A 24,557-nucleotide genomic window follows, 5' to 3' on the forward strand; every position below is an offset into this window, starting at 1 on the left:
GCTCTGAGGGCCCGGTGTGGGTTACTTTCTTGGATTCTTTTCAGCAGTTTGTTTTTGAGATGGAGTCTTGCTCTGTTGCCCAGGCTGGAGTGCAGTGGCGCGATCTCGGCTCACTGCAACCTCTGCCTCCTGGGTTCAAGAAATTCTCCTGTCTCAGCCTCCAGAGTAGCTGGGACTACAAGTGCACGCCACCATGCCTGGCTAACTTTTTGTATTTTTTAGTAGAGACAGGGTTTCACCATGCTCCTCAGGCTAGTCGTGAACTCCTGAGCTCAAGCAATCCGCCCACTTCGGCTTCCCAAAGTGCTGGGATTACAGGCGTGAGCCACTGTGCCTGGCCTCTTTTCCTCAGTCTTATGCAGTAGACATGCCCACTGCCCCTGTTCTCCAGGTGAGGAACCAGGCTCAGCATGTCTGCCAGCTGCGTGACAGCAGGAGAAGCTACTTTGTTCCCCACTGTATCCCCAAAACCTCCGTCAGTGCCTGGGGCACAGTCACTCCATAGATACTTGTAGAGGGAGGAGATGAGTCTGCCCAGGATCACACAGCTCGTAAATGACAGAGCCACCTCGGGGCCCAGCTCACTGTGTGAACATTCTGGTTCATCGTGTGATCCCACTACAAGGCGTGTGTGTGTGTGTGGGTAGCCATAGGAGTTCACTTGTCAGAGCTCTGAAATGAATGCATGTGCAATGCTGGGAGCTTAGTCGCTGAAGCTCCTTGTAAGTCATCACTAATCAGACATTCACGATGAAGATCCAGTCTCGCCTGGATTGTTTCCTTGGGGTGAAATTCAGGTACAGAGTCTTGGTATTTATCAAGTGTTTTAGGAAATTTAAATGATTCGGTTTCTAGTTCTCCTCCTTCTCCTTAATCTGCTGAAAGCCTGAGTAGTCACAGGTCAGAAAACAATTTTTGCATTTTATTATTTATTTATTTATTTTCGAGACAGGGTCTGGCTGTTGCCCAGGCTGGAGTGCAGTGGCGTGATCTCGGCTCACTGCAACCTCTGCCTTCCAGGTTCAAGCAATTCTCATGCCTCAGCCTCCCGAGTAGCTGGGATTACAGGCGTGCACCACCACAGGCCAGCTAATTTTTTTGTATTTGTAGTAGAGACGGGGTTTCACCATGTTGGCCAGGCTGGTCTTGAACTCCAGGCCTCAAGTGATCCTCCACCTTGGCCTCCCTAAAGTGCTGGGATTACAGGTGTGAGCCACTGTGCCCGGCCTATTTTTTTTTAATTTTATATATTTCATGGAGAGTTACAAGCTTGAGCCTCGTGTGTGGGCCACAGGATTGGGGCCTTGAAGATAACGTGTTCTGTTCTTGTCAGAAGCCGTGCCTCCTCTCCCTGCTTCCTCTTCAGAGCTCCTCCTTCGAGGAGGTGGTGGTGTTCTAGCAATCTCTTCCCTGCCTTCCCAGATTAAGTATGGATGTTTTACAAGATTGGTTGAACCATAATGATACAAATAGAATCCAAAAGAAGTTTCAGGGCAAGAATGGGAACTTTGTTTTCATTGATAGTCAGAGCCCACCCAGGAGCCCTGTGAAACTCTTGTCTGTGTTCTTCATTATGAATGCGATTCACGTGCCCTGAGCGTGGCCAGTGGGGTTCACTGCTGCGTTTCACTGCCCAGTTTTGCTTTTTTAGCACGTGTAACTGAGCTGACCTTGTGTTTGCAGCAGTGAGTTGTTTGACCTGCATGAAATTGCCTTTTTTTGGTTTTGTTTTGTTTTGAGACAGTTGCACTCTGTCACCCAGGCTAGAGTGCAGTGGCGCGATCTCGGCTCACTGCAACCTCCGCCTCCCAGGTTCAAGTGATTCTCCTGCCTCAACCTCCCGAGTAGCTGGGAGCTGGGATTACAGGCGCCCGCCACCATGCCCGGCTAATTATTGTATTTTTAGTAGAGAAAGGGTTTCGCCATGTTGGCCAGGCTGGTCGCAAACAACTGACCTCAGGTGATCCACCTGCCTCATTCTCCCAGAGTGCTGGGAATATAGGTGGAGCAACGGCACGCGGCCTCCTTTTTTTTTTTCTTTTTTTGAGATGGAGTCCCCGCCTCCCGGGTTCAAGCGATTTCAGCTAATTTTTGTATTTTTAGTAGAGACAGGGTTTCACCATGTTGGCCAGGCTGGTCTCAAACTCTTGACCTCAAGATCCCCCTGCCTCGGCCTCCTGAAGTGCTAGGATTACAGGCTTGAGCCACCACACCAGGCCAATTTTTTTTTTTTTTTTTTTTTTTTTGAGACAGTGTCTTGCTCTGTCACCCAGGCTGGAGTGCAGTGGCACAATGTTGGCTCACTGCAAGCTCCGCCTCCCGGGTTCATGCCGTTCTCCTGCCTCAGCCTCCCAAGTAGCTGGCACTACAGTCGCCTGCCACCACGCCCAGCTAGTTTTTGTATTTTTAGTAGAGATGGGGTTTCACCGTGTTAGCCAGGAAGGTCTTGATCTCCTGACCGTCTCGTGATCCGCCCGCCTCGGCCTCCCAAAGTGCTGAGATTACAGGTGTGAGCCACCGCACCTGGCCTTTTTTTTTTTTTTTTTTTAAAGATGGAACTTCACTTCATCACCTAGGCTGGAGTGCAACGGTGGGATCTCAGCTCACTGCAACCTCTGCCTCAGAAAATCAAGCGATTCTCCCGCCTCAGCCTTCCGAGTAGCTGGGATTACAGGCCTGCACTAGCACACCTGGCTAATTTTTGTATTTTTAGTAGAGACAGGGTTTCAGCATGTTACCTAGGCTGGCCTTGAACCCCTGACCTCAAGTGATCCACCTGCCTCGGCCTCCCAAAGTGTTGGGATTACAGGAGTGAGCCATAGTGCCCCTACTTGAAACTTTATCCCAGTGTTAGAGATGGGCCTCATGGGAGGTGTTGGGGTCCCAGCGGGTGAATCCTTCATGAATAGATTAATGTTGTTCCTGGCTGTGGGATGAGGTGTTGGGGTGGGGGATAGTGGGTGAATTCTCATTCTTTTAGTTCCCGCAAGAGCTGGTTGCTAAAAAGAGCCTGTGGTTGCTCCTCCTCCTCCTCCCCCATCCTTCTCTCTCTCTCTCTCTTTCTCTCTTTCTCCCTCACCATGTGATTTCTACACAGCCTTCCACTGTGAGTAGAAGTAGCCTGAGGCCCTCGCCAGATGCAGATGTCCAACCTTGAGCTTCCCAGCCATCAGAAGTATGAGCCAAAGAAACCTTTTTTCTTTATAACTTACCCAGCCTGAAGTCTTCCTTTGCAGCAACACTGAATGGACTGAGACAGCCCAGAAGTGGTTCGTTAGGCAGGGCTCGAGCCCTGTAAAGGGTGGGTGGAGTTTGCACAGGCAGTGAAGGGAGGGGAAGGGTGGGAGCAGAGGTGGGAACTGGAGAGGCCTCCCAGGGTAGGTGACCAGGTCAGCTTGTGTGGCGTGGGGTGTGGAGGAGCGCAGTGTTGGAAGTCAACTTGAGTCCACATGATTTCCATTGCTAGGCTGAATGGATGCATGGGGTTTTCCAGTGCTATGCCCGAATCACCTGGGGCCCTGGTGTAGAGGGCAGGTTCCTGAGCTCCATGCTCGGTCGCCTAGTCTGTACCTCCAGGTGTGGCGCCTGAGAAATCCATACCAGCCAGCTAGGTTTGCAAACCCCCGACGGGCCACCTTCCCAAGTCTATAGACTGTCTACGTTGGAGTCAGCTGGCAGTGCTTGCTCAAAATACAGATCACTGGGCTCTGTCCCTAGAACCACCAAGTCAGAATTTCTATGGATGGAGCTTGGAAACCACATTTTTAACAAGCTTCCCAGACCATTTTTGACACACTAGAATTTGAGAGCCACTATGGTAGTCCGTGAGGAACTTGCGAGAGCATAACTCTTGGAGTCTGTATGTGGTTATTGTTATGTGTATTTAAGGTACCCTAGGCTGGGCGCAGTGGTTCGCACCTGTATTCCCAGCACTTTGGGAGGCCAAGGCGAGGGGATCACTTGAGGTCAGGAGTTTGAGACCAGCCTGGCCAACGTGGCAAAACCCTGTCTCTACTAAAAATACAAAAATTAGCCCAGCATGGTGGTGCACGCCTGTAGTCCCAGCTACTTGGGAGGCTGAGGCACAAGAATCACTTGAATGCAGGAGGTGGAGGTTGCAGTGAGCCAAGGTTGTGCCACTGCACTGCAGCCTAGGTGACAGAGCGAGACTGTGTCTCGGGAAAAAAAAAAGGGTACCCTGAAAAACTCTACTGATTAGAGACACGTATGAGCTTGTTCCAGAAATTAGCCTGGACTGGTAAGCAAGGAAGCCAGAGGTCACCAAACATCAGGGACAGGCCGGACACCCAGCCATTGAATGTGGGCACCAAGGCCAAGTGGAGCAGAGAGAAGTGGATAGTTGCTACTCAGCAAGTGTCCATTTTCTTTTTCTTTTCTTTTTTTTTTTGAGATGAAATCTCACTGTCGCCCAGGTTGGAGTACAGTGGCATGATTTCGGCTCACTGCAACCTGTGCCTCCCAGGTTCAAGCGATTCTCGTGCCTTAGCCTCCTGAGTAGCTGGAATTACAGGCACCTGCCACCATGTCCAGCTAGTTTTTGTATTTTTAGTAGGGATGGGGTCTTACTATATTGGCCAGGCTGGTCTCGAACTCCTGACCTCAGATGATCCACCCACCTCAGCCTCCCAAAGTGCTGGAATTACAGGTGTGGGCCACCACGCCCAGCCCATTTTCTCTTCTTTACAGCCCCCGATCCCTTTCCCATTGGGCACAGATCAGTGGGTCCACAACCTGTTACCCCACCTCCCCCAGCCAAGTATGTGGACAGTGTGAACTAGGCTGAACAGATGCCCCTCTCCGAAGTTTGAGTGGTGAGTGGAGCGCCAGTGATGCTAAGAATAGTTATGGTTCGGGTCTGTCTGTCCAGGTTGTTTTGCAGTGGGACTGTTGTGATTCCTATTTCCTGGTCTCCAGCTGCCTTGGCTTCCACCATTTTCCAAGTCCCTTTCTCTGGTCTACAGTCAGTTCCATGAGTTCTCGATCGTTTTCCAATCAGTTTCCTTTTGCTAAGTTACCTAGAAAGGATTTCTGTTGCTTACAATCAGAGAACCTTAGCTGTTATACGTAAGGAGTGAAGGAAACACTTGCAATATAAGGGCAGGGTCCCCTGAGAGCTGGGAGACGTGTAGGAGAGGCCATCCTCAGATTAGGAAGAAGACTTTGAAAGAACAACAGGGCCAGCCTGAAGCTGGGGTTTCTCAAAGGCACAGATGAGGAACGTAAGGGCAAAGTGCTGTTAGCTGAGAACCCTGCACATGACTTTGGATATCCAGAAGTCAAATCTAGACTTTGTTGGGTGCATGCATTTTTCATATTTTTATGTTTCGCTTTAAAAAAAACTCCTTTAAAACAGTTTTTTAAAATTTTTTAATTTTTAGACATGGTCTCGCTCTGTTGGCCAGAGTACAGAGGCTGGAGTGCAGTGGCATGATCATGGCTCACTACAGCCTTGACATCCCAGGCCCAGGTGATTCTCCCACCTTAGGCTCCCAGGTAGGCGGGACCACAGGCACATGCCACCACGCCCGGCTAATTTTTGTATTTTTGGTAGAGACAGGATTTCACCTTGTTGGTCAGGCTGGTCTCGAACTCCTGACCTCAGGTGATCCACCTGCCTCAGCCTCCCAAAGTGCTGGGATTACAGGTGTGAGCTACCAGGCCTGCCCCACAAATTTCTATTTTTTTTTTTTTTTGAGACGAAGTCTTGCTCAGTCGCCCAGGCTGGAGTGCGGTGGTGTGATCTTGGCTCACTACAAGCTCCGCCTCCTGGGTTCACGACATTCTCCTGCCTCAGCTTCCCAAGTAGCTGGGACTACAGGTGCCCACCACCACACCCGGCTAATTTTTTTTTTTTTTTTGAGACAGAGTCTTGCTTTGTCACCCAGGCTGGAGTGCAGTGGCGCGATCTCCACTCACTGCAAGCTCCACTTCCCGGATTCACACCATTCTCCTGCCTCAGCCTCCCGTGTAGCTGGGACTACAGGCGCCCACCACCACGCCTGGCTAATTTTTTTTTTTAATGTATTTTTGATAGAGACGGGATTTCACCGTGTTAGCCAGGATGGTCTCGATCTCTTGACCTCGTGATCCGCCCGTCTCGGCCTCCCAAAGTGCTGGGATTACAAGCATGAGCCACCGCGCCCGGCCTTTTTTTTTTTTTTTTTTTTTTTTTTTTTTTTTTTTAGTAGAGATGGGGTTTCACCACATTAGCCAGGATGGTCTCGATCACCTGACCTTGTGATCCACCCGCCTCGGCCTCCCAAAGTGTTGGGATTACAGGTGTGAGCCACCGTGCCCAGCCTCAATCTTAAGTTCCTTTTGACCATTTTAGATGATCTCAGGGGAATGAAGGTTTGGGGAAAGAGCCTGCGAAGGATTTGGCCCATTTCTAGGCGATCCTAGCTAGAGAGGTTTTCTGGGAAACCTGGTTGGGTGTTTTCAGTTTGGTACAAGTGGGGTTTTAGGTAGATTTGCCCAGCAGAGCCAGCTGAATTGAGTGGGAGGGAGCAGGGCAGAAAGGAACTGGGATGTGAGAGGCGATTCTGAGACGTCCTTCCCTGCAACGGATGAGGTGGTTTGAGGTTGAGAGAGGCTGAGTGTAGGATAGCGAGGGGTGGAGCTACACCTTCATATGTGATGATGCCGTAGCATGCATTTAACTACTGTGAACTGGGGCAGGCGTGGTGGCTCATGCCTGTAATCCCAACACTGAGGGAGGCTGAGACAGGTGAGTCGCTTGAGCTCAGGAGTTCAAGACTAGCCTGGGCAACATGGTGAAACCCCGCCTCTACCAAAAAAAAATAAATAATAATAATAAAAATAAGGCCGGGCGCGGTGGCTCATGAGGTCTGTAATTCCAGCACTTTGAGAGGCCGAGGCGGGCGGATCACGAGGCCAGGAGATTGAGACCATCCTGGCTAACACGGTGAAACCCCACCTCTACTAAAAATACAAGAAAATTAGCCGGGCGAGGTGGCGGGCGCCTGTAGTCCCAGCTACTCGGGAGGCTGAGGCAGGAGAATGTCGTGAACCCGGGGCGGGGCGGAGCTTGCAGTGAGCCGAGATTGCGCCACTGCACTCCAGCCTGGGGCATAGAGCAAGACTCTGTCTCAAAAATAAATAAATAAATAAATAAATAAATAAATAAATAAATAAAATAAAAATAAAGCTGGGAATGAGTGGCATGCACTGGTGGTCCCAGCTACTCGGGAGGCTGAGGTGGGAGAATCACTTGAATTCAGGAGGTGGAGGTCCTATCTATTCCCCTAAAAATCCCTTAAATGTCTCCTTGGGACAGCGCCTAGTTCTGCTGTCATTGTATCTCATCAGAGGTACTCTGGTAGCTGTAACTTGTTCAGTCGCCCCTGCCTTGCTCCAGTCCGATCCTTATTAAAAGTAGAGTTTTAAGTTGAATGCACAGATGGCCACTTAAGGTGGGCATAGGGCTGACTCTGCAGATGGCTCAGCAGGCCCTGCAGTGATGGGCTCAGTTGCAAGGCTGGTGCAGAAGACCCAGGTCTGCCTGAGCTTTGCAAAGCCCACACTGCACCTGCCGCCTCGAACTACCAACCTGGTGAGTTGTTTTTTTAAGTCCTTGTAGGTAAAGGACCCAGCCTGACTAGCAATTTAATAAGTACTGGTGGATTTGAGGCACCATATCCCGTTGGTGGAACTCATTAAAGTAGCTAATGTTAATACTCAGAATATTGAGTATTCTGAGAGCTAGGTTTGTACCATTGCATTCCAGCCTGGGCAACAGAGGAAACCCTGTCTCTAAAGCAGCCAACAAGCAGGAAATCTGCACTTACCTATGGAGAGACCAGTGTCAGGAAGGCACACCACAGTCACCGTCATTAATGTCAGTTCAGATGATGTGGAACCGCCTCACCATTTTCTCTGCAGAACAGTCAACTCCAAGTCAAAAACGGAAGTTTTCTCTGAATTAAAGCTGGGCAACCTAAATCACTTGAAAATGTATTATGCAATATTAATATGCATCAAAACATGTAATACTGTGAATTAGCACATCCTGGAAAACATTTGGACACGTCTGGTACCGGGCAGGTTACTCATGGGTGTCTCTGTAGAGCAGAGATGAGCAGATCTTTTCTGTGAAGAACTAGATAGGACTATTTTAAGCTTCGGGGCCCCTCGGATCTCTTTCGCAATGATGTAACTCTGCAACAACCTCTGCCCTTGCAGTGTGAAAGCAGAGACCATACATTAAACAAATGAGCATGTCTATGTTCCAGTAAAATATATTTATAGAAACTGTACTTGAGGCCGGGCTGGTGGCTCACGCCTGTAATCTCAGCACTTTGGGAGGCAGAGGTGGGCGGATCACGAGGTCAGGAGATCAAGACCATCCTGGCTAACATGGTGAAACCCTGTCTCTACTGAAAATACAAAAACAAAAAAATTAGCCGGGCGTGGTGGCGGGCACCTGTAATCCCAGCTACTCGGGATGCTGAGGTGAGAGAATGGCATGAACACGGGAGGTGGAGCTTGCAGTGAGCCGAGATCGTGCCACTGCACTCCAGCCTAGGCGACAGAGCAAGACTCCATCTCAAAACAAAACAAAACAAAAAAAAAAGAAACTGTATTTGAAATTCATGTAATTTTCTCATGTTATAAAGTTCTGTGTTAAAAGGTAAAAATTGTTTTTAGCATGTGAGCTGTTCAAAATCAGGAACAGGTTGGACTTTGTGGAAATGACAGTTTACAGACCCCTAATTCAAAACAGCTCTGTCCAGCGGGACCTGCTGTGCCAAGGGGAGTGCTCTGGGTCCACTGTCTCCTTGCAGCAGCCACCAGCCACATGTGGCTACTGGACCCTTGAGAACCAGCCAGTGTAACTGAGGAACTGGATTCTTCACATCGTTTGATGTGAAGCACAGGCGTACAGAGGCTCTTGTACACGTGGGGCAGCAAGCAGGGACAGAAATAATCATGACACCATTGTTTTTAAACAGCAAAAACAACTGATGGCTTTTTCACGCAATGGAAAATGGTTGTAATAATAGCAAACATTTGTTAAGTGCTCTCTTTCCGCCACGCAATGTTTTAAGCACTTTACATGTTTTGACACGTGGATTCTCACTGTTATGTAGTAGTGAAAATGAATAAACTATATAGCTACCTATACCAGCAGGAATGAGTGAATCTTAGATACACTAAGTTGCATGAAAAAGCAAGTCGCAGCCAGGCGTGGTGGCTCACGCCTATAATCCTAGCACTTTGGGAGGCCAAGGCGGGTGGATCAGTTGAGGTCAGGAGTTCAAGACCAGCCTGGCCAGTATGGTGAAATCCCATCTCTACTAAAAATACAAAAATTAGCCAGGCTTGGTGGCAGACGCCTGTAATCCCAGCTGCTTGGGAGGCTGAGGCGTGAGAATCACTTGAACCCGGGGATCTGAGGTTGCAGTGAGCTGAGATGCCACTACTGTACTCCAGCCTGGGCAACAGAGCGAGACTCTCTCAAAAAAAAAAAAAAAAAGAAAAGAAAAGCGAGTCAGAAAAACTACATGCCACGTGATACCATTTTTAAAACCTTAAAACCAAGCAAAATGAAACAACACTGCAGGGGAAATAAATGGTAGAACTATTACCAAAGCAAGGGAATTCAGGCCACATTACCTTTTGGGGAGAGAAGGTGCCACCTGTGAGGGGCCACTGTGTTGAGGGGCAGCAGAATTCCTGACCTGTTCACGTTTCCACTCCTCCATAGTAAAGGGTTTATAAGCAGCATGTATATTGACTTGGTAGAACAGAGCTTTCATGTAATAAAAACAATGACCATTGTAGTATCTCTACCGTTAGTTTCGAATCTGGTTTCCATTCACATTTAAGCAGATGTTCCATTAGCAGAGGGGTTTATATTTGTTGCCTTGGTTGGGTACTTTGGATTAGAAAAACATTGTTATTTTTTTCAGTTCAAGTACAAAGGGTTAAAACCTTTTGCTCCGGCCGGGCGCGGTGGCTCATGCCTGTGATCCCAGCACTTTGTGAGGCTGAGGCGGGAGGATCATGAGGTCAGGAGATCAAGACCATCCTGGCTAACATGGTGAAACCCCGTCTCTACTAAAAATACAAAAAAAAATTAGCTGGGCATGGTGGCAGGCGCCTGTAGTCCCAGCTACTCAGGAGGCTGAGGCAGGAGAATGGCGTAAACCCGGGAGGTGGAGCTTGCAGTGATCTGAGATTGTGCCATTGCATTCCAGCCTGGGTGACAGAGCAAGACTCCATCTCAAAAAAACAAAAAACAAAAAACCTTTTGCTCAAATTTTTGTTTCATTAAATCTACTGATGAGTTGAATGTTACCGAATCTAGCTGAGAGAATTTAGGTTGGAAATGAACATCTGAAAACTGCAAAATAACAAATAGATGTACTTATTCATGGTTTGTCACTAGAGTGTTCATTAAAAGAAAAATCCTAATGATACCTGAGGGTGTTAGGACACTTCATTTAGGAGTATTTCATCCCTAAATTAATAACTTCAGAATTATGCAGTAGTTCATGGTAAGTTGGATTCAAAGTGACATTTTGTTCCTGAAGATTAGGTTTCGCTGTAGCAATCCTAGAAGCCAGTCAATGAGCTTATTGTTGAATAATGTGTCAAGCTTTTCTGTGTAATTTGTACACCTTTGACTTTTTTCCTTATTATTCCGTCTTCATTCTTTCCTGTATTACTGACATGGGTTTATCTTTTCTCCCTTTAGAGAGTTTTGAGGTGACAGTCACCAAAGAAGGTGATAAAGGGTTCTTTCTTCCCCTCTTATGAATATTAACCCACTAACTTTGTTTATAAAATTGGGAATCAGCCCTTAAACAGAAGAAACTGTCATGCTCTTTTATCCTTATTTATTCTCCTACTTTGTTTCTATTTTAAAGTATATTGATGGAAATTGTATGTAACCAGACCCTTGGTTAGAAATATCTGGAAATCAGACATCCATTTGAACTGTATGGATAATACTGCACATTTTTGTTTAATCGAACTTCAGAGATTTGCTTCGTAACAATTTTCTATTAGTTGGAATTGTGGAAGGAGTGCAGTCTTATTTTCATGTGAAATACGTTTTGTGGAGTTTTACATAGACGTCAAAACATTTATACTGTTCTCCCATGGACAAGAATGGAAACATAGCTTTTTAACTCCTAATTAAGCTTGTGAGCCAATTTAGATGTAGAGAAGTTCCCAGGCTGGTGTCTTTTTCAGGTTTGATAGGATAAAGTCCGAAACAAAGGCAAGTCTAGCCAGTCCCTCCCATAATAGAAACTGTGTCTGAATCGTGGATGATAAAATAGCTGTTGAAATGGATGCCTGACGAGTTGGTATTTCTACCTTTCTCATTGAGTAGTTTGTTTTGATTCCCTAATTTTAGCCAGGCTCATTGCACAGGAAGACTTGTTTCCTTTGATTTTTTTTTTTTTTTTTTGACAGAATTTCTGTAATTATGGTGCTGATCCTATATCTCACGCTTCCTCCTCTCTCAACACATAACTGCGTTTTAGCTTCTCTCTGGTCCAAATCAAACCGGCTGCCAGCCCTCCCAGGAGCTGGGGCAGCGCTGGTGTTCTCAGGCCTGGCTGTGTGCTAATGAGACTCCTTTTACCCTCGAGCTATCTAAGTGCTCCTGTGGAATGCCTGTCTATATTTTCTTCTCTCTCTCTTTTGTATTCCTGCATGAATGGATGCAAAGTAAACAAGTTGCTTGGAAAGCCAGAATCTGCTTCATCTTACTAAAGCCCCAGAACTTCCCATGTTTAAAGCACAGTGCCCCTGCTTTGTCCACGGACCCTCCAAACCCCTGGCTGCCGAATTGTTGTCATTTATTTTCTTTGGGGGTGGAGAGTGGGGGGAGGAGGGCAAGGTGCAGAGGATCTACGTGGTAGGAATTCTAACCTGTTCTGCTTTGACTCCCTAGGTGAGATTTGTGGATTTAAAATTCACGGGCAGAATGTCCCCTTTGATGCAGTGGTAGTGGATAAATCCACTGGGGAGGGAGTCATTCGCTCCAAAGAGAAACTGGACTGTGAGCTGCAGAAAGACTACTCGTTCACCATCCAGGCCTATGATTGTGGGAAGGGACCTGATGGCACCAACGTGAAGAAGTCTCATAAGTAAGCAAGCTGGACAAAGAGTGAAAGTAACCCACCGAGTAGAAGTGTGTGTGCAGAACGAAAATAGTAGTGACTATTGCCCGCTCCCCAAGACTGTGTTTTTGAAGTAGGTAGAAGATAGTTCTCAAGTATCCACAACTAGATTGTAAACTCTTGGAGGGCAGGAATCATGTCTGTCTACCCTTGTATACAGCTCCTAGCAAGAGCCTCGCTCACATTAGGCATATTAGGTTTTTGGGGGTTTTGTTTGTTTGTTTGTTTTTTGAGATGGAGTTTCGCTCCTGTTTCCTAGGCTGGAGTGCAATGGCATGATCTTGGCTCGCCGCAACCTCCACCTCCCAGGTTCAAGCGATTCTCCTGCCTCAGCCTCCCGCATAGCTGGGATTACAGGCATGTGCCACCATACCCGGCTAATTTTGTATTTTTAGGAGAGACGGGGGTTTCTCCATGTTGGTCAGGCTGGTTTTGAACTCCTGACCTCAGGTGATCCGCCCTCCTGGGCCTCCTAAAGTGCTGGGATTATAGATGTGAGCCGTGCCTGGCCTTTTGTTTTTCGTTTTTCAGATGGAGTTTCGCCGTTTCACCCAGCTGGAGTTTAGTGGCAAGATCTTATCTCATTGCAACCTCCGCCTTCTGGTTTCAAGCGATTTTCCTGCCTCAGTCTGGGATTACAGGTGCCTGCCACCACGCCTGGCTAATTTTTGTATTTTTAGTAGAGAAGGGTTTCATCATGTTGGCCAGGCTGGTCTCAAACTCCTGACCTCATCATCTGCCTGCCTCGGCCTCCCAAAGTGCTGGGATAACAGGCATGAGCCACCGTACCTGTCCTAGGTTTTTAATGAATGAGTAAACAATTTTATCACACCAAATACTCTATTAAAGAAATAAAGGCGCTACGTTAAAAATTCAAAAAATCTGCGTCTCCCTTAGGAAGTTTATTTTGTTGTCATATTTACCTTTTGCTGTAATTCCTAAGGGCATAAATTTAATCATTGTTAGCCAGGCGCAGTGGCTCACACCCATAATCCCAGCACTTTGGGAGGCTGAGGTGGGAGGATCACTTGAGACCAGGAGTTTGAGACCAGCCTAGACAATGTAGAAGATGCCATCTCTACAAAACATAAGCAGTTAGCCAGGTATGGTGTCGCATGCCTGTGGTCTCAGCTACTTGGGAGGCTAAGGCAGGAGGATTGCTTGAGCCCAGGAGGTTGAGGATGCAGTGAGCCATGATTGTGCCACTGCACTCCAGCCTGAGTGTCACAGTGAGACCCTGTCCCTAAAAAACAACAACAAAAAAAATTGGCCAGGCACGATGGCTCATGCCTGTGATCCCAGCACTTTGGGAGGCCGAGGCAGGCAGATCACCTGAGGTGATTTTCACCTGAGGTCAGGAGTTCATGACCAGCCTGGCCAACATGGAGAAACCCTGTCTCTACTAAAAATACAAAATTAACTGGGCGTGGTGGCACGTGACTGTAGTCCATGCTTCTCTGGAGACTGAGGCAGGAGAATCACTTGAACCTGGGAGGTGGAGGTTGCAGTGAGCCGAGATCACACCATTGCACTCCAGCCTGGGCAAAAAGAGTGAAACTCCGTCTCAAAAAAAAAAAAAAAAAAAAATTAGTCACTGCTGGTGGAAGTAGGCTGACTTGCTGCCACAGTCCTGAGTGTGTTGCTGCACCTCCTGCCAGTTAGGAACTGCAGGTGTAACAGGGCCTTGGACAAGACAACATAGAACAGGGGTCGCCATACCCCCCGGACGTGGGCCAGTACTGGTCCGTGGCTGGTTAGGAACTGGCCCACACAGCAGGAGGTCAGCAGCATGGGAGTGAGTGCGCATTAGTGCCCGAGCGTCACCTCCCGTCAGATCAGCAGCGGCATCAGGTTCTCCTAGGAGCGCGAACCCGATTGTGAACTGTGCATGTGAGGGATCTAGGTTGCATGCTTTTTATGAGAATCGACTGCCTGATGATCTGAGGTGGGGCAGTTTCATCCCCAAACCATCCTCCCACCCCCATCTGCGGAGAAATTGCCTTCCATGAAACTAGTCCTTGGTGCCAAAAAGGTTGGGGACCGCTGGTGTTCTCAAGTCAAGCGTCTACAATTAGATTGTAAGCTCTAGCCTTTTCTCCACCACTTGCTAGCCCTTTGGCATTGTGCAAATTTAATTTTGTTGAGTCTGTTTCTGTTTCTTTTGTTTTCTTTACTTTTTTTTTTTTTTTTTTTTTTTTTTTTTTTTTTTTTTTAGGCAGAGTCTCGCTCTGTCACCCAGGCCGGAGTGCAGTGGCACAATCTCACTCAGCTCACTGCAACCTCCATCTCCAGGGTTCAAGCGATTTTCGTGCCTCAGCCTCCCAAGTAGCTGGGATTACAGGCACACGCCACCACACCCGGCTAATTTTTGTATTTTTGGTAGAGACGGGGTTTCACCATGGTGGCCATGCTGGTCTTGAACTCTGACCTCTGGTGACCCTCCCGCCTCGGCCTCCCAAAGTGCTGGGATAGGTGTGAGCCACCATGCCTGGCCTTGAGTCTCAGTGTCTCCTTAGCACATCTACTAAAGAAGGGTATGTGGGTGAGATGGGTCACATAACCCATTGTGAGGGTCAGACCGCCGGCATTGGGATGAGGAGGCTCGTGGTGAGCAGAGGGCGCAGTGCCCCAGTGAGTCACTCCTCTTTTTCCACAGCGTAATGTTATTGTTTCCCTTGCAAAGGTCATATTTTGACCAAAGTCCTTGTCTGATTCAGAAGCATACCCTGACCATTAGCCCTTGAAACCTACAGTTTTCTTTATTTGTAGCCAGGTCTGATGGCACCCTAATTTTCTTGATAACTGAGCCTGGGGTATTGGCAGGTGGCAACGGCCCGCCCCTCCTGAGCTCTTCCATTTGTTGAATCAGGACCAGGTGATGCCATGGTCTCTAGCCTATTCCCTAGAAGTAGGACAGAATTCGTTTGAACTCTCAGAATCAAACCATTTTATGCTTTCTCTGTTTCATACCCCTTCTTCCCTTGGCTCTATTTTTTTCTGGATTTTGCGACAAAATATGTTTCAACTTTAAAATTGGAGAGCAAACAGACGTCTGGTATTGTTTATCTCCTTTCTGCCTGTCCTGTCCCATGTTGTCAAAAAAAACACCCAAGACTCTTTTATTTTAGGTGATTGCTTTTTTGCTTTATTCTTAGGATATGGAAGAACCGACCCAAATCCCTCTTTTAACTTTCTGTTATCTCCACACTGAATGAAAAGCAGTGAATAGCTTGGTTTAATTTTTGACTTCATCATATGAAATTCATGAAACATGGTATCAGAAACAGGAAATTTTAAAGTGAGGCAGAATTGGTATCTTTTGGGTAAACACACACACACTGACACCGAAAACAAGCAAAACAACCATATTTTTCTCCCTCCCTCCATCCAGAGCAACTGTCCACATTCAGGTGAACGACGTGAATGAGTACGCGCCCGTGTTCAAGGAGAAGTCCTACAAAGCCACGGTCGTCGAGGGGAAGCAGTACGACAGCATTTTGAGGGTGGAGGCCATGGATGCCGACTGCTCCCCTCAGTTCAGCCAGATTTGCAGCTACGAAATCATCACTCCAGACGTGCCCTTTACTGTTGACAAAGATGGTAAGAACGGAGGAGCTCGCTTTCCTTAGTTGGGTAGACAGTCCCTGCCAACCCCGCTGACTTTACATCCCAGCTTCTGTGCTTTGTCAGAACTCCACGAAACTCACAAACTGGAGACCTAACCTGGTATGCTTTCGCTTTTAATTGTAAAAACATTTAAGTTCCTACTTTGTCCCCTGACAACTTCTTCTCTGGAACCTGAAAGCCCTGTGTTCTCCTGTTTTTTTTTGCTTTCTCACCAAAATCAAATAAAAATCCTCCCACCTGACATGGGTTTATTTTTTTAATCTTAACTTTCAATCCAGAGACTGACCTTTACATTTAGTTTCTCATTTTCTGTTCTTCATTAAGTTTTTTGTTTTTGTTTTTGTGGGTTTTTTTGAGACATAGTCTCACTACGTTCTCCAGGCCGGAGTACAGTGGCACAATCTCAGCTCACTACAACCTCTGCCTCCTGGGTTCAAGTGATTCTCTTGTCTCAGCCTCTCGAGTAGCTGGGATTACAGGTGCCTGCCACCACACCCAGCTAACTTTTTTTTTTTTTTTTGTATTTTTAGTAGAGATGGAGTTTCACCATGTTGGCCAGGCTGGTCTTGAAGTCCTGACCTTAGGTGATCCACCCACCTTGGCCTTCCAAAGTGCTGGGATTACATGCGTGAGCCACCACGCCTGGCCATGTTCTCCGTTAAGTTAGAATGTCCTGCCATATCTTTTTTCTTTTTCTTTTTGAAAGAAGGTCTTGCTCTGTCTCCCAGGCTGGAATGTAGTGGTGCAGTCATTGCTCACTGTAACCTTGACCTCCTGGGCTCAAGGGATCCTCCTTCCACAGCCTCGCTGGTAGCTGGGACTGCAGGCACACACCTGTAGTCCCAGCTACTTGGGAGGCTGAGGTGGAAGAATCACTTGAACCCAGGAGGCAGAGGTTTCAGTGAGCCGAGACTGGGCCACTGCACTCCAGCCTGGGCAACAGAGTGAGACCCTGCTCCAAAAATAAAAAATAATACGACGTTTGCATTGTTAATTAATGCACAGTCCAGAATCTTTGATGGAATTACGGACATTGCAAACACTTTCCAGAGATCTGTACTCACATTCAAAAAGCAGGCTTCTGTTCTAAGCGGGTGGGGGTAGGAAATCTCTTTCTTTTAATAAAGTAAATGTGTGATCAGTGATCTTGTATTTAATACTTGAGGTACTTGAATTATTTTGTCTTTTTAATTCTCTTAATGTATGTAAACAGTTAAATCTTAATGGAAAGCCCAACATAACACTGGGAGAGTAAGTGGAGACTGAGCTGTGTGGCTCCGTCTCTTCTCGATACTCTTCAGGGTGGATTTAGTGTGTCTTCGGGCTCAGGGAGGACAGGTTGCGGGTTAAGCATCACAAGCATGTGTTTATTTTTGGCTGAGTACTTACAGGGCCTAAAGTGTATGCATTTTATCTTTCCACCTAGGACAACAAAAGTAAAACCAGCGTGGGTTTTGCTTCTCACTGTTGTTTTTGCCCCCGTAAGGTTATATAAAAAACACGGAGAAGTTAAACTACGGGAAAGAACATCAGTATAAGCTGACCGTCACTGCCTATGACTGTGGGAAGAAAAGAGCCACAGAAGATGTTTTGGTGAAGATTAGCGTTAAGCCCACCTGTGCCCCTGGGTGGCAAGGTGAGCCTCATTCTCTCCCCGGCACTCACATCTGTTCTTTTTTTTTTTTTTTTTTTTTTTGAGATGGAGTCTTGCTCTGTCACCAGGCTGGAGTGCAGTGGCGCGATCTTGGCTCACTGAAAGCTCCGCCTCCCGGGTTCACGCCATTCTCCTGCCTCAGCCTCCCGAGTAGCTGGGACTACAGGCGCCCGCCACCTCGCCCGGCTAATTTTTTGTATTTTTAGTAGAGACGGGATTTCACCATGTTAGCCAGGATGATCTCGACTTCCTGACCTTGTGATCCGCCCCCCTCGGCCTCCCAAAGTGCTGGGATTACAGGCGTGAGCAGCCACGCCCGGCCACATCTGTTCTTAAAACTAATATGCCGCAGCAACCTAAAGTGTGTGTTTTCCTTCTCTCCTCCCCTGCTGATCTGTGGACCAACACAGGATGGAACAATAGGATTGAGTATGAGCCGGGCACAGGCGCGTTGGCTGTCTTTCCAAATATCCACCTGGAAACATGTGATGAGCCAGTTGCCTCAGTACAGGCCACCGTGGAGCTAGAAACCAGCCACATAGGGAAAGGCTGCGACCGAGACACCTACTCGGAGAAGTCCCTCCACCGGCTCTGTGGTAAGGAGACCAGGCGTTCCTGCATCCGGCTAGCTTCAGTGAAGGTGGGAGGGACCTTTACAACTGGAAATACTTGTGTGTGTTGTGTTCCTAATTATAAACTGTGATAGAGAATCTACATTTCCGAAATGAACTTTGCTGCCTTGCTGGCTAGTTTTAATACTGGATAGGCTTTGAATATGTTCAAACATCTATTGAATGTGTTGTGTATATGTGCATTTTAAGAACCACTGGTGGCCAGGTATGGTGGCTTATGCCTGTAATTCCAGCACTTTAGGAGGCCGAGGTGGGAAGGTCCCTTGAGCCCAGGAGTTTGAGACCAGCCTGGGCAATACAGCGAGACCCCATCTCTACAAAAAAATTGAAAAATTAACTGGGGATGTTGGCATGCACCTGCAGTTCCAGCTACTTGGCAGTCTGAGGTGGGAGGATCACCTGAACCTGGGAGGTTGAGGCTGCAGTGAGCCGTGATGGCACCATTGCACTCCAGCCTGGGCAATAGAGCGAGACCCTGTTTTTAAAAAAGAACCACTGATTTGAAGGAAGTATTTCTCCAACATACATTGAGAATCATCCAAAAAGGGCTTCTGTAGGAGTACATGGAGTGAGTTTTACACGAAATGAGATGTTTACTTACAAACTGAAGAAAAAGGCCAGGGCGTGGGGGCACATGCCTGTAATCTTAGCACTTCCGGAGGCTGAGGCAGATAGATTGCTTGAGCTCAGAAATTCGAGACCAGCCAATATGGCGAAACCCTGTCTCTGCAAAAAAAATACAAAAACTAGCCAGGCGTGGTGGTGCACGCCTGTAGTCCCAACTACTTGGGAGGCTGAGGGAGGAGGATCGCTTGAGCCCAGGAGGTGGATGTTGCAGTGAGCCAGGATCACACCACTGCGTTCCAGCCTGGATGACAGAGTGAGAACCTGTCTCAAAAAGAATGGAAGGAAACATATAAGTAATACAATAGCTTTTGACAAACACGAACTAGAAAATCAAAACTAAAGATAGCCACATCTAACTGAGAATCTTCATAGACTTTCTATATCACAATATTGTGTGGAGAAATTGAGAGACAGAATCACTGGGAGACCCACCGGAAGGCTAGGCCTCTCTCTTTACTGTTGGCTGTGGATATTTTTCTGGCTTATGGCTTGTCTAAATGAAGAAGAAGTGAGGTATGGATGGCTGTCACGGAAGATGCTGAGGGAAGAGCATGTAGTTGGCTGGTGATAAATCCCACTAAATGAAGCACCGTTTTCATAAACTGGAAGGGTCTTTTGTGTTTCAAGAGCTACTTGGAAACAGCTTTTCAGGGAGCATTTTCTTAAACTGATCAATCTTTTCACTAGCCTGATAACAACCATGAGATTTAGGTTACTGGTTTTCTTACATTATTGAAAATTATCCAGATCACTTGAGGTTAGGAGTTCAAGAGCAGCCTGATCAACATGATGAAACCCCGTCTCTAGTAAAAATACAAAACTTAGCCAGGCGTGGTGCCGGGTGCCTGTAATCCCAGCTACTCGGGAGGCTGAGGCAGGAGAATCACTTGAACCCAGGAGGTTGCAGTGAGCCAAGAGCGTGCCACTACTCTCCAGCCTAGGTGACAAAGCTAGACTTTGTCTTAGGAAAAAAAAAAAAAAAGAAAAAAATTATCATATGGTAAATAAACCAAAGGAGAAAACTAGACATTATGCTGCCGCAGCTCGATGATGAGTATACTGGGGTGTGGCAACTCCGAATCCAACTATTCGTAATTGTCACCTCAATATATGTAAGTCAGGAGATCTGGCACATTTTCTGTTTTAAACCATGCATGTAAGTATAGTGTATAAAATTTATTCTGTTTCTCATTTCATGGTATTAAGCAAATTTTTTTTCAGCAGAATAAAGTTAGGAAGAATAGAAAGAATTTGAGTGCTTACTATATACCAGGCACTTTTTTTTTTTTTCTTTTTTTCTTTTTTCTTTGAGACAGAATCTCCCTCTGTCGCCCAGGCTGGAGTGCAATAGTGCAATCTTGGCTCACTGCAACCTCTGCCTCCCGGGTTCAAGTGATTCTCCCGCGTCAGCCTCCCAAGTAGCTGGGATTACAGGCAACCACCATCATGCCCGGCTACTTTTTGCATTTTTAGTAGAGATGGGGTTTTACCATGTTGGCCAGGCTGGTCTCCAACTCCTGACCTCAAGTGATCCACCCACTTCGGCCTCCCAAAGTGCTGGGATTACAAGCATGAGCCACCATGCCTGGCCTTAGGCCAGGTACCTCTATGTGTGTTTTAGCGTAGTCTTTCCAGCAAGCCTACAGAGTAGGTGGGTATTAACCTTGTTACAGAGGAATTAAACAATTGAGACTAAAGCAGGTTAAGTAGCTTGCTCAAGGCCACATATTCAGGAGCTGAGGTTTTAGTGTGTGTGTGTGGTTTCTTTTTTTTTTTTAGACAGAGTCTCGCTGTCGCCCAGGCTGGAATGCAGTGGTGCTATCTTGGCTCACTGCAACCTCCACTTCCCGTGTTAAAGTGATTCTCCCACCTCAGCCTCCCAAGTAGCTGGAATTACAGGCATCTGCCATCATGCCTGGCTAATTTTTGTAGCGACAGAGTTTCTTGGCAGGCTGGTCTTGAACTCTTGACCTCAGTCAATCTGCCCTCCTCAGCCTCCCAAAGTTCTGGGATTACAGGCGCAAGCCACCACGCCTAGCCTCAGGAGCTAAGATTTGGACCAAGGTCTTCTGTTACTCTCTAAAAGACTAGGCTGGTCCAGCCAAGGCCTGCTGCTCTGAGTAATAGCTTAGTCAAGAAGGAGCTTGCAAAATCTTTTCCTGTGGACAAAAAAAATTTTTTTTAATTTGAATGTGGCAATACATAAGAACAGTTGGAAAACATTTTTTGTGTTCTTTGACTTAGTAATTTCATTTCTAGGAATTTATTTTAAGGGAATAATCATGGAGACACACAAAGCTGTGCATGCAGATGAGGTTTAATAGGAAAAGGTTAGGGACAGCCTCAGTGCCCACCTGGGAGCCTGGTCAGTAAGTGATGCTGTATCTGTACAATGAAATGCTATTCAGGCCAGGCGTGGTGGCTCACGCCTATAATCCCAGCACTTTGGGAGTCTGAGGTGGGTGGATTGCTTGACCCCAGTAGTTGGAGACTAGCCTGGGCAACATGGCGAAACCCCATCTCTACAAAAAACACAAAAATTAGCTGGGCATGGTGGCACGTGCCTGTGGTCCCAGCTGCTTTGGAGGCTAAGGTGGGAGGATTGCTTGAGCTTGGGAGGTCGAGGCTGCATTTAAAGCAACACTGCACCACTGCACTGCAGCCTGGGCGACAGAGGAGACCCTGTCTCAAAAAAAAAAAAAGAAAGAAAGAAATGCTATTCAGATATTTTAAATTACATGATAGAAGAATATTACTAGGAATAGATACATATTATGCACATACATAGCAGGACTCCACTTTTATTTTATTTGTTTATGTATATTTTGAGACAGGGTCGCACTTGCCCAGGCTGGAGTGTGGTGGCACAATCGCAGTTCACTGCAGCCTTAACCTCCTGGGCTCAAGTGATCCTCCCACCTCAGCCTCCCAAATAGCTGGGACTACAGGGATACACCACCACACCTGGCTAATTTTTGTGTTTTTTGTGTTGATGGGGTTTCGCCATGTTGTCCAGGCTGATCTCCAACTCCTGGGCTCAAGCAATCTATGTGCCTTGGCCTCCGAAAGTGCTGGGGTTACAGGTGTGAGCCACCATACCTGGCCAGGACTCCCATTTTTCTAAGAAAACACATCATTTTTGGGTATATTTATCAAAGGAGAACTGGATGTTTATACTGAAATGGTATAATTTGGATCAGATTACAAGAAATGCTTCCTTTCCCTTCTTTTTTTTTTTTTTTTGAGGCGGATTCTTGCTCTGTCGCCCAGGCTGGAGTGCAGGGGCATGATCTCAGCTCACTGCAAGCTCCACCTCCCAGGTTCACGCCATTCTCCTGCCTCAGCCTCCCGAGTAGCTGAGACTACAGGCACCCGCCACCACACCCAGCTGATTTTTTGTATTTTTAGTAGAGACGGTGTTTCACCATGTTAGCCAGGATGGTCTTGATCTCCTGACCTTGTGATCTGCCTGCCTTGGCCGCCTGCCTTGGCCTCCTGGCCCTTTCCCTTCCTTATACAAATCTATGGTTGTTACTTTTATGGTTGTTACTTTTATTTTTGTAATTTAAAACCCTGATTTTTGAAGAGAAGTAAACTGAAAGGTCCAAGCGTGGTGGCTCATGCCTGTAATCCCAGCACTTTGGGAGGCCGAGGCAGGCGGATCACGGGGTCAGGAATTCGAGACCAGCCTGGCCAACATGGTGAAACTCCGGCTCTACTGAAAATGCAAAAATTAGCCAGGCGTAGTGGTGCGTGTCTGTAGTCCCAGCTACTCGGGAGGCTGAGGCAGGAGAATTGCTTGAACCCTGGAGGTGGAGGATGCAGTAAACTAAGATTGCGCCACTGTACTCCAGCCTGGGTGACGGAGCAAGACTCTGTCTCGAAAGAAAAAAAATAAATAAATAAACTGGAGCCAGCGGATTGCCTCAAAGTGTAAGACAAGCATGTGCCTGGGGGCTTGAGGTGCGCGGGACCTCTGGCTCCTCACGTGAGTTTCACTGAGCACTGTGGCTTCAGGTGCAGCCGCGGGCACCGCCGAGCTGCTGCCATCTCCAAGTGGCTCCCTGAACTGGACTGTGGGCCTCCCCACCGACAATGGCCATGACAGCGACCAGGTGTTTGAGTTCAATGGCACCCAGGCAGTGAGGATCCCGGATGGCATCGTGTCGGTCAACCCCAAAGAGCCATTCACCATCTCCGTGTGGATGAGACACGGGCCTTTTGGCAGGAAGAAGGAGACGATTCTTTGCAGTTCTGATAAAACAGGTAGGGTGACAGCTCTGCACGCGATGCCAGGCCCCAGTGTCCGGCGGGGTGGATGCCGGCAGTGGGCTCCCTCTCTTTTCCCAGGGCCCGATGCCAGGCCTGGTGCTCGTAGGCCATGTGCTGTGCTGTGTGCCTGGGGCACGTCCCCGAGGGCCACGGCCTGGGCGTTTGGATATTTGCTGTTGTTGCTCAGTGGGGTCCACGGTGATCACAGGTTCCGCTTCTCAGGAAGGCTCGGGTGTGTTTGTTTCTAAGCTCCGCCTTGGCTCAGCTGAAGAGTTCATTTATGCAGATGAAATTGTGTCTTCAAAATCCATTCAAGAAACAGCTTTTATTTCTCCTTTGGGTCTTCAGTTGGCAATTTACCCGTAGAAACTGCCTTTGCAGATATGAATCGGCACCACTACTCGCTCTACGTCCATGGGTGCCGGCTGATCTTCCTCCTCCGTCAGGATCCTTCTGAGGAGAAGAAATACAGACCTGCAGAATTCCACTGGAAATTGAATCAGGTAAGTGAATTGAAAATGCACTAATAGGGCTGGGCAAGCTGCTCACGTCTATAATCCCAGCACTTTGGGAGGCTGAGGCATGAGGATTGTTTGAGCCCAGGGGTTTGAGACCAACCTGGGCAACATACTGAGATCCTGTCTCTACAGAAAAAACAACAAAAAAAAACCATGAAAATCAGCTGGGCATGGTGGCACACGCCTGTAGTCCCGGCTACTTGGGGAGCTGAGGTGGGAGGATTGATGGAGCCCAGGAGGTCAAGGCTGCAATGAGCTGCGATTGTGCCATTGCACTCCAGCCTGGATGACAGAGTGAGACTCCGTCTCAAAAGAAAAAGAAAAACACTAATTATGATCTTCTAAGAGAGAGTAAGCAGGTACTGCAACCTTGCACATGACTGGCTGTGTATAGTCAGTGTATATTTATAATTTTATGATTTCTGTGTCTGTGGGTAATAGGGTAGCAAATTAAATCTGACAACTTTCCACTAAAAGCCTACATTTTTTCCCATACTTTTTTATATACAGTCTTGCTATAAAAATTGTGTATTTTATATTCAAAATACTGTTATTGAAATAAGCAGTGTTTGCTTAAAATTGGGATTGAAGCTGGGCATGGTGGCTCACGCCTGTAATCCCAGCACTTTGGGAGGCTGAGTCAAGTGGATCACCTGAGGGTCAGGAGTTCGAAACCAGCTTGACCAATATGGTGAAAGCCCGTCTGTACTAAAAATACAAAAATTAGCTGGTGGTGTGTGCCTGTAATCCCAGCTACTTGGGAGGCTGAGACAGAATTGCTTGAACCCGGGAGGCGAAGGTTGCGGTGAGCCAAGATCGCGCCATTGCACTCCAGCCTGGGCGACAGAGCGAGACTTTATCTCAAAAAAATAAAAATAAAAAAATACAATTGGGATTGAGATCCTTGTGTTTATTTATGCATCATTTAAAGCCTTGGCTCCTAAACTGTGCCAGGGAGCCCCAGGTGAATCAGCAGTTCTCAGCATCACGGGATATCTTAAATTTTCAAGGAACCAGCAATGTTGGCACCTTTCAGGTGCCAGACAAA

At 47.3% G+C, this 24,557-nt stretch overlaps 1 protein-coding gene across 4 annotated transcripts in view; it reads left to right on the plus strand.

The window, feature by feature from the left end:
- CLSTN1 (calsyntenin 1) overlaps positions 1-24,557 on the plus strand; it is a 98,905-nt gene that overhangs the window by 58,448 nt on the left and 15,900 nt on the right. For 2 of the 4 annotated variants that reach the window (XM_007980638.3, XM_007980636.3), the window contains exons 3-9: positions 10,742-10,771; positions 11,951-12,146; positions 15,571-15,779; positions 17,293-17,442; positions 17,871-18,056; positions 22,737-22,985; positions 23,373-23,494. In XM_007980638.3, coding sequence (XP_007978829.1) covers positions 10,742-10,771; positions 11,951-12,146; positions 15,571-15,779; positions 17,293-17,442; positions 17,871-18,056; positions 22,737-22,985; positions 23,373-23,494 — 1,142 coding nt within the window. The remainder of the gene's footprint in view (positions 1-10,741; positions 10,772-11,950; positions 12,147-15,570; positions 15,780-17,292; positions 17,443-17,870; positions 18,057-22,736; positions 22,986-23,372; positions 23,495-24,557) is intronic. The other 2 variants (XM_007980637.3, XM_073007855.1) reach the window with 1 other exon arrangement.

The sequence above is a fragment of the Chlorocebus sabaeus genome, chromosome 20 (assembly GCF_047675955.1).
Source record: "Chlorocebus sabaeus isolate Y175 chromosome 20, mChlSab1.0.hap1, whole genome shotgun sequence".
In the NCBI taxonomy this organism is placed as follows: domain Eukaryota; kingdom Metazoa; phylum Chordata; class Mammalia; order Primates; family Cercopithecidae; genus Chlorocebus; species Chlorocebus sabaeus.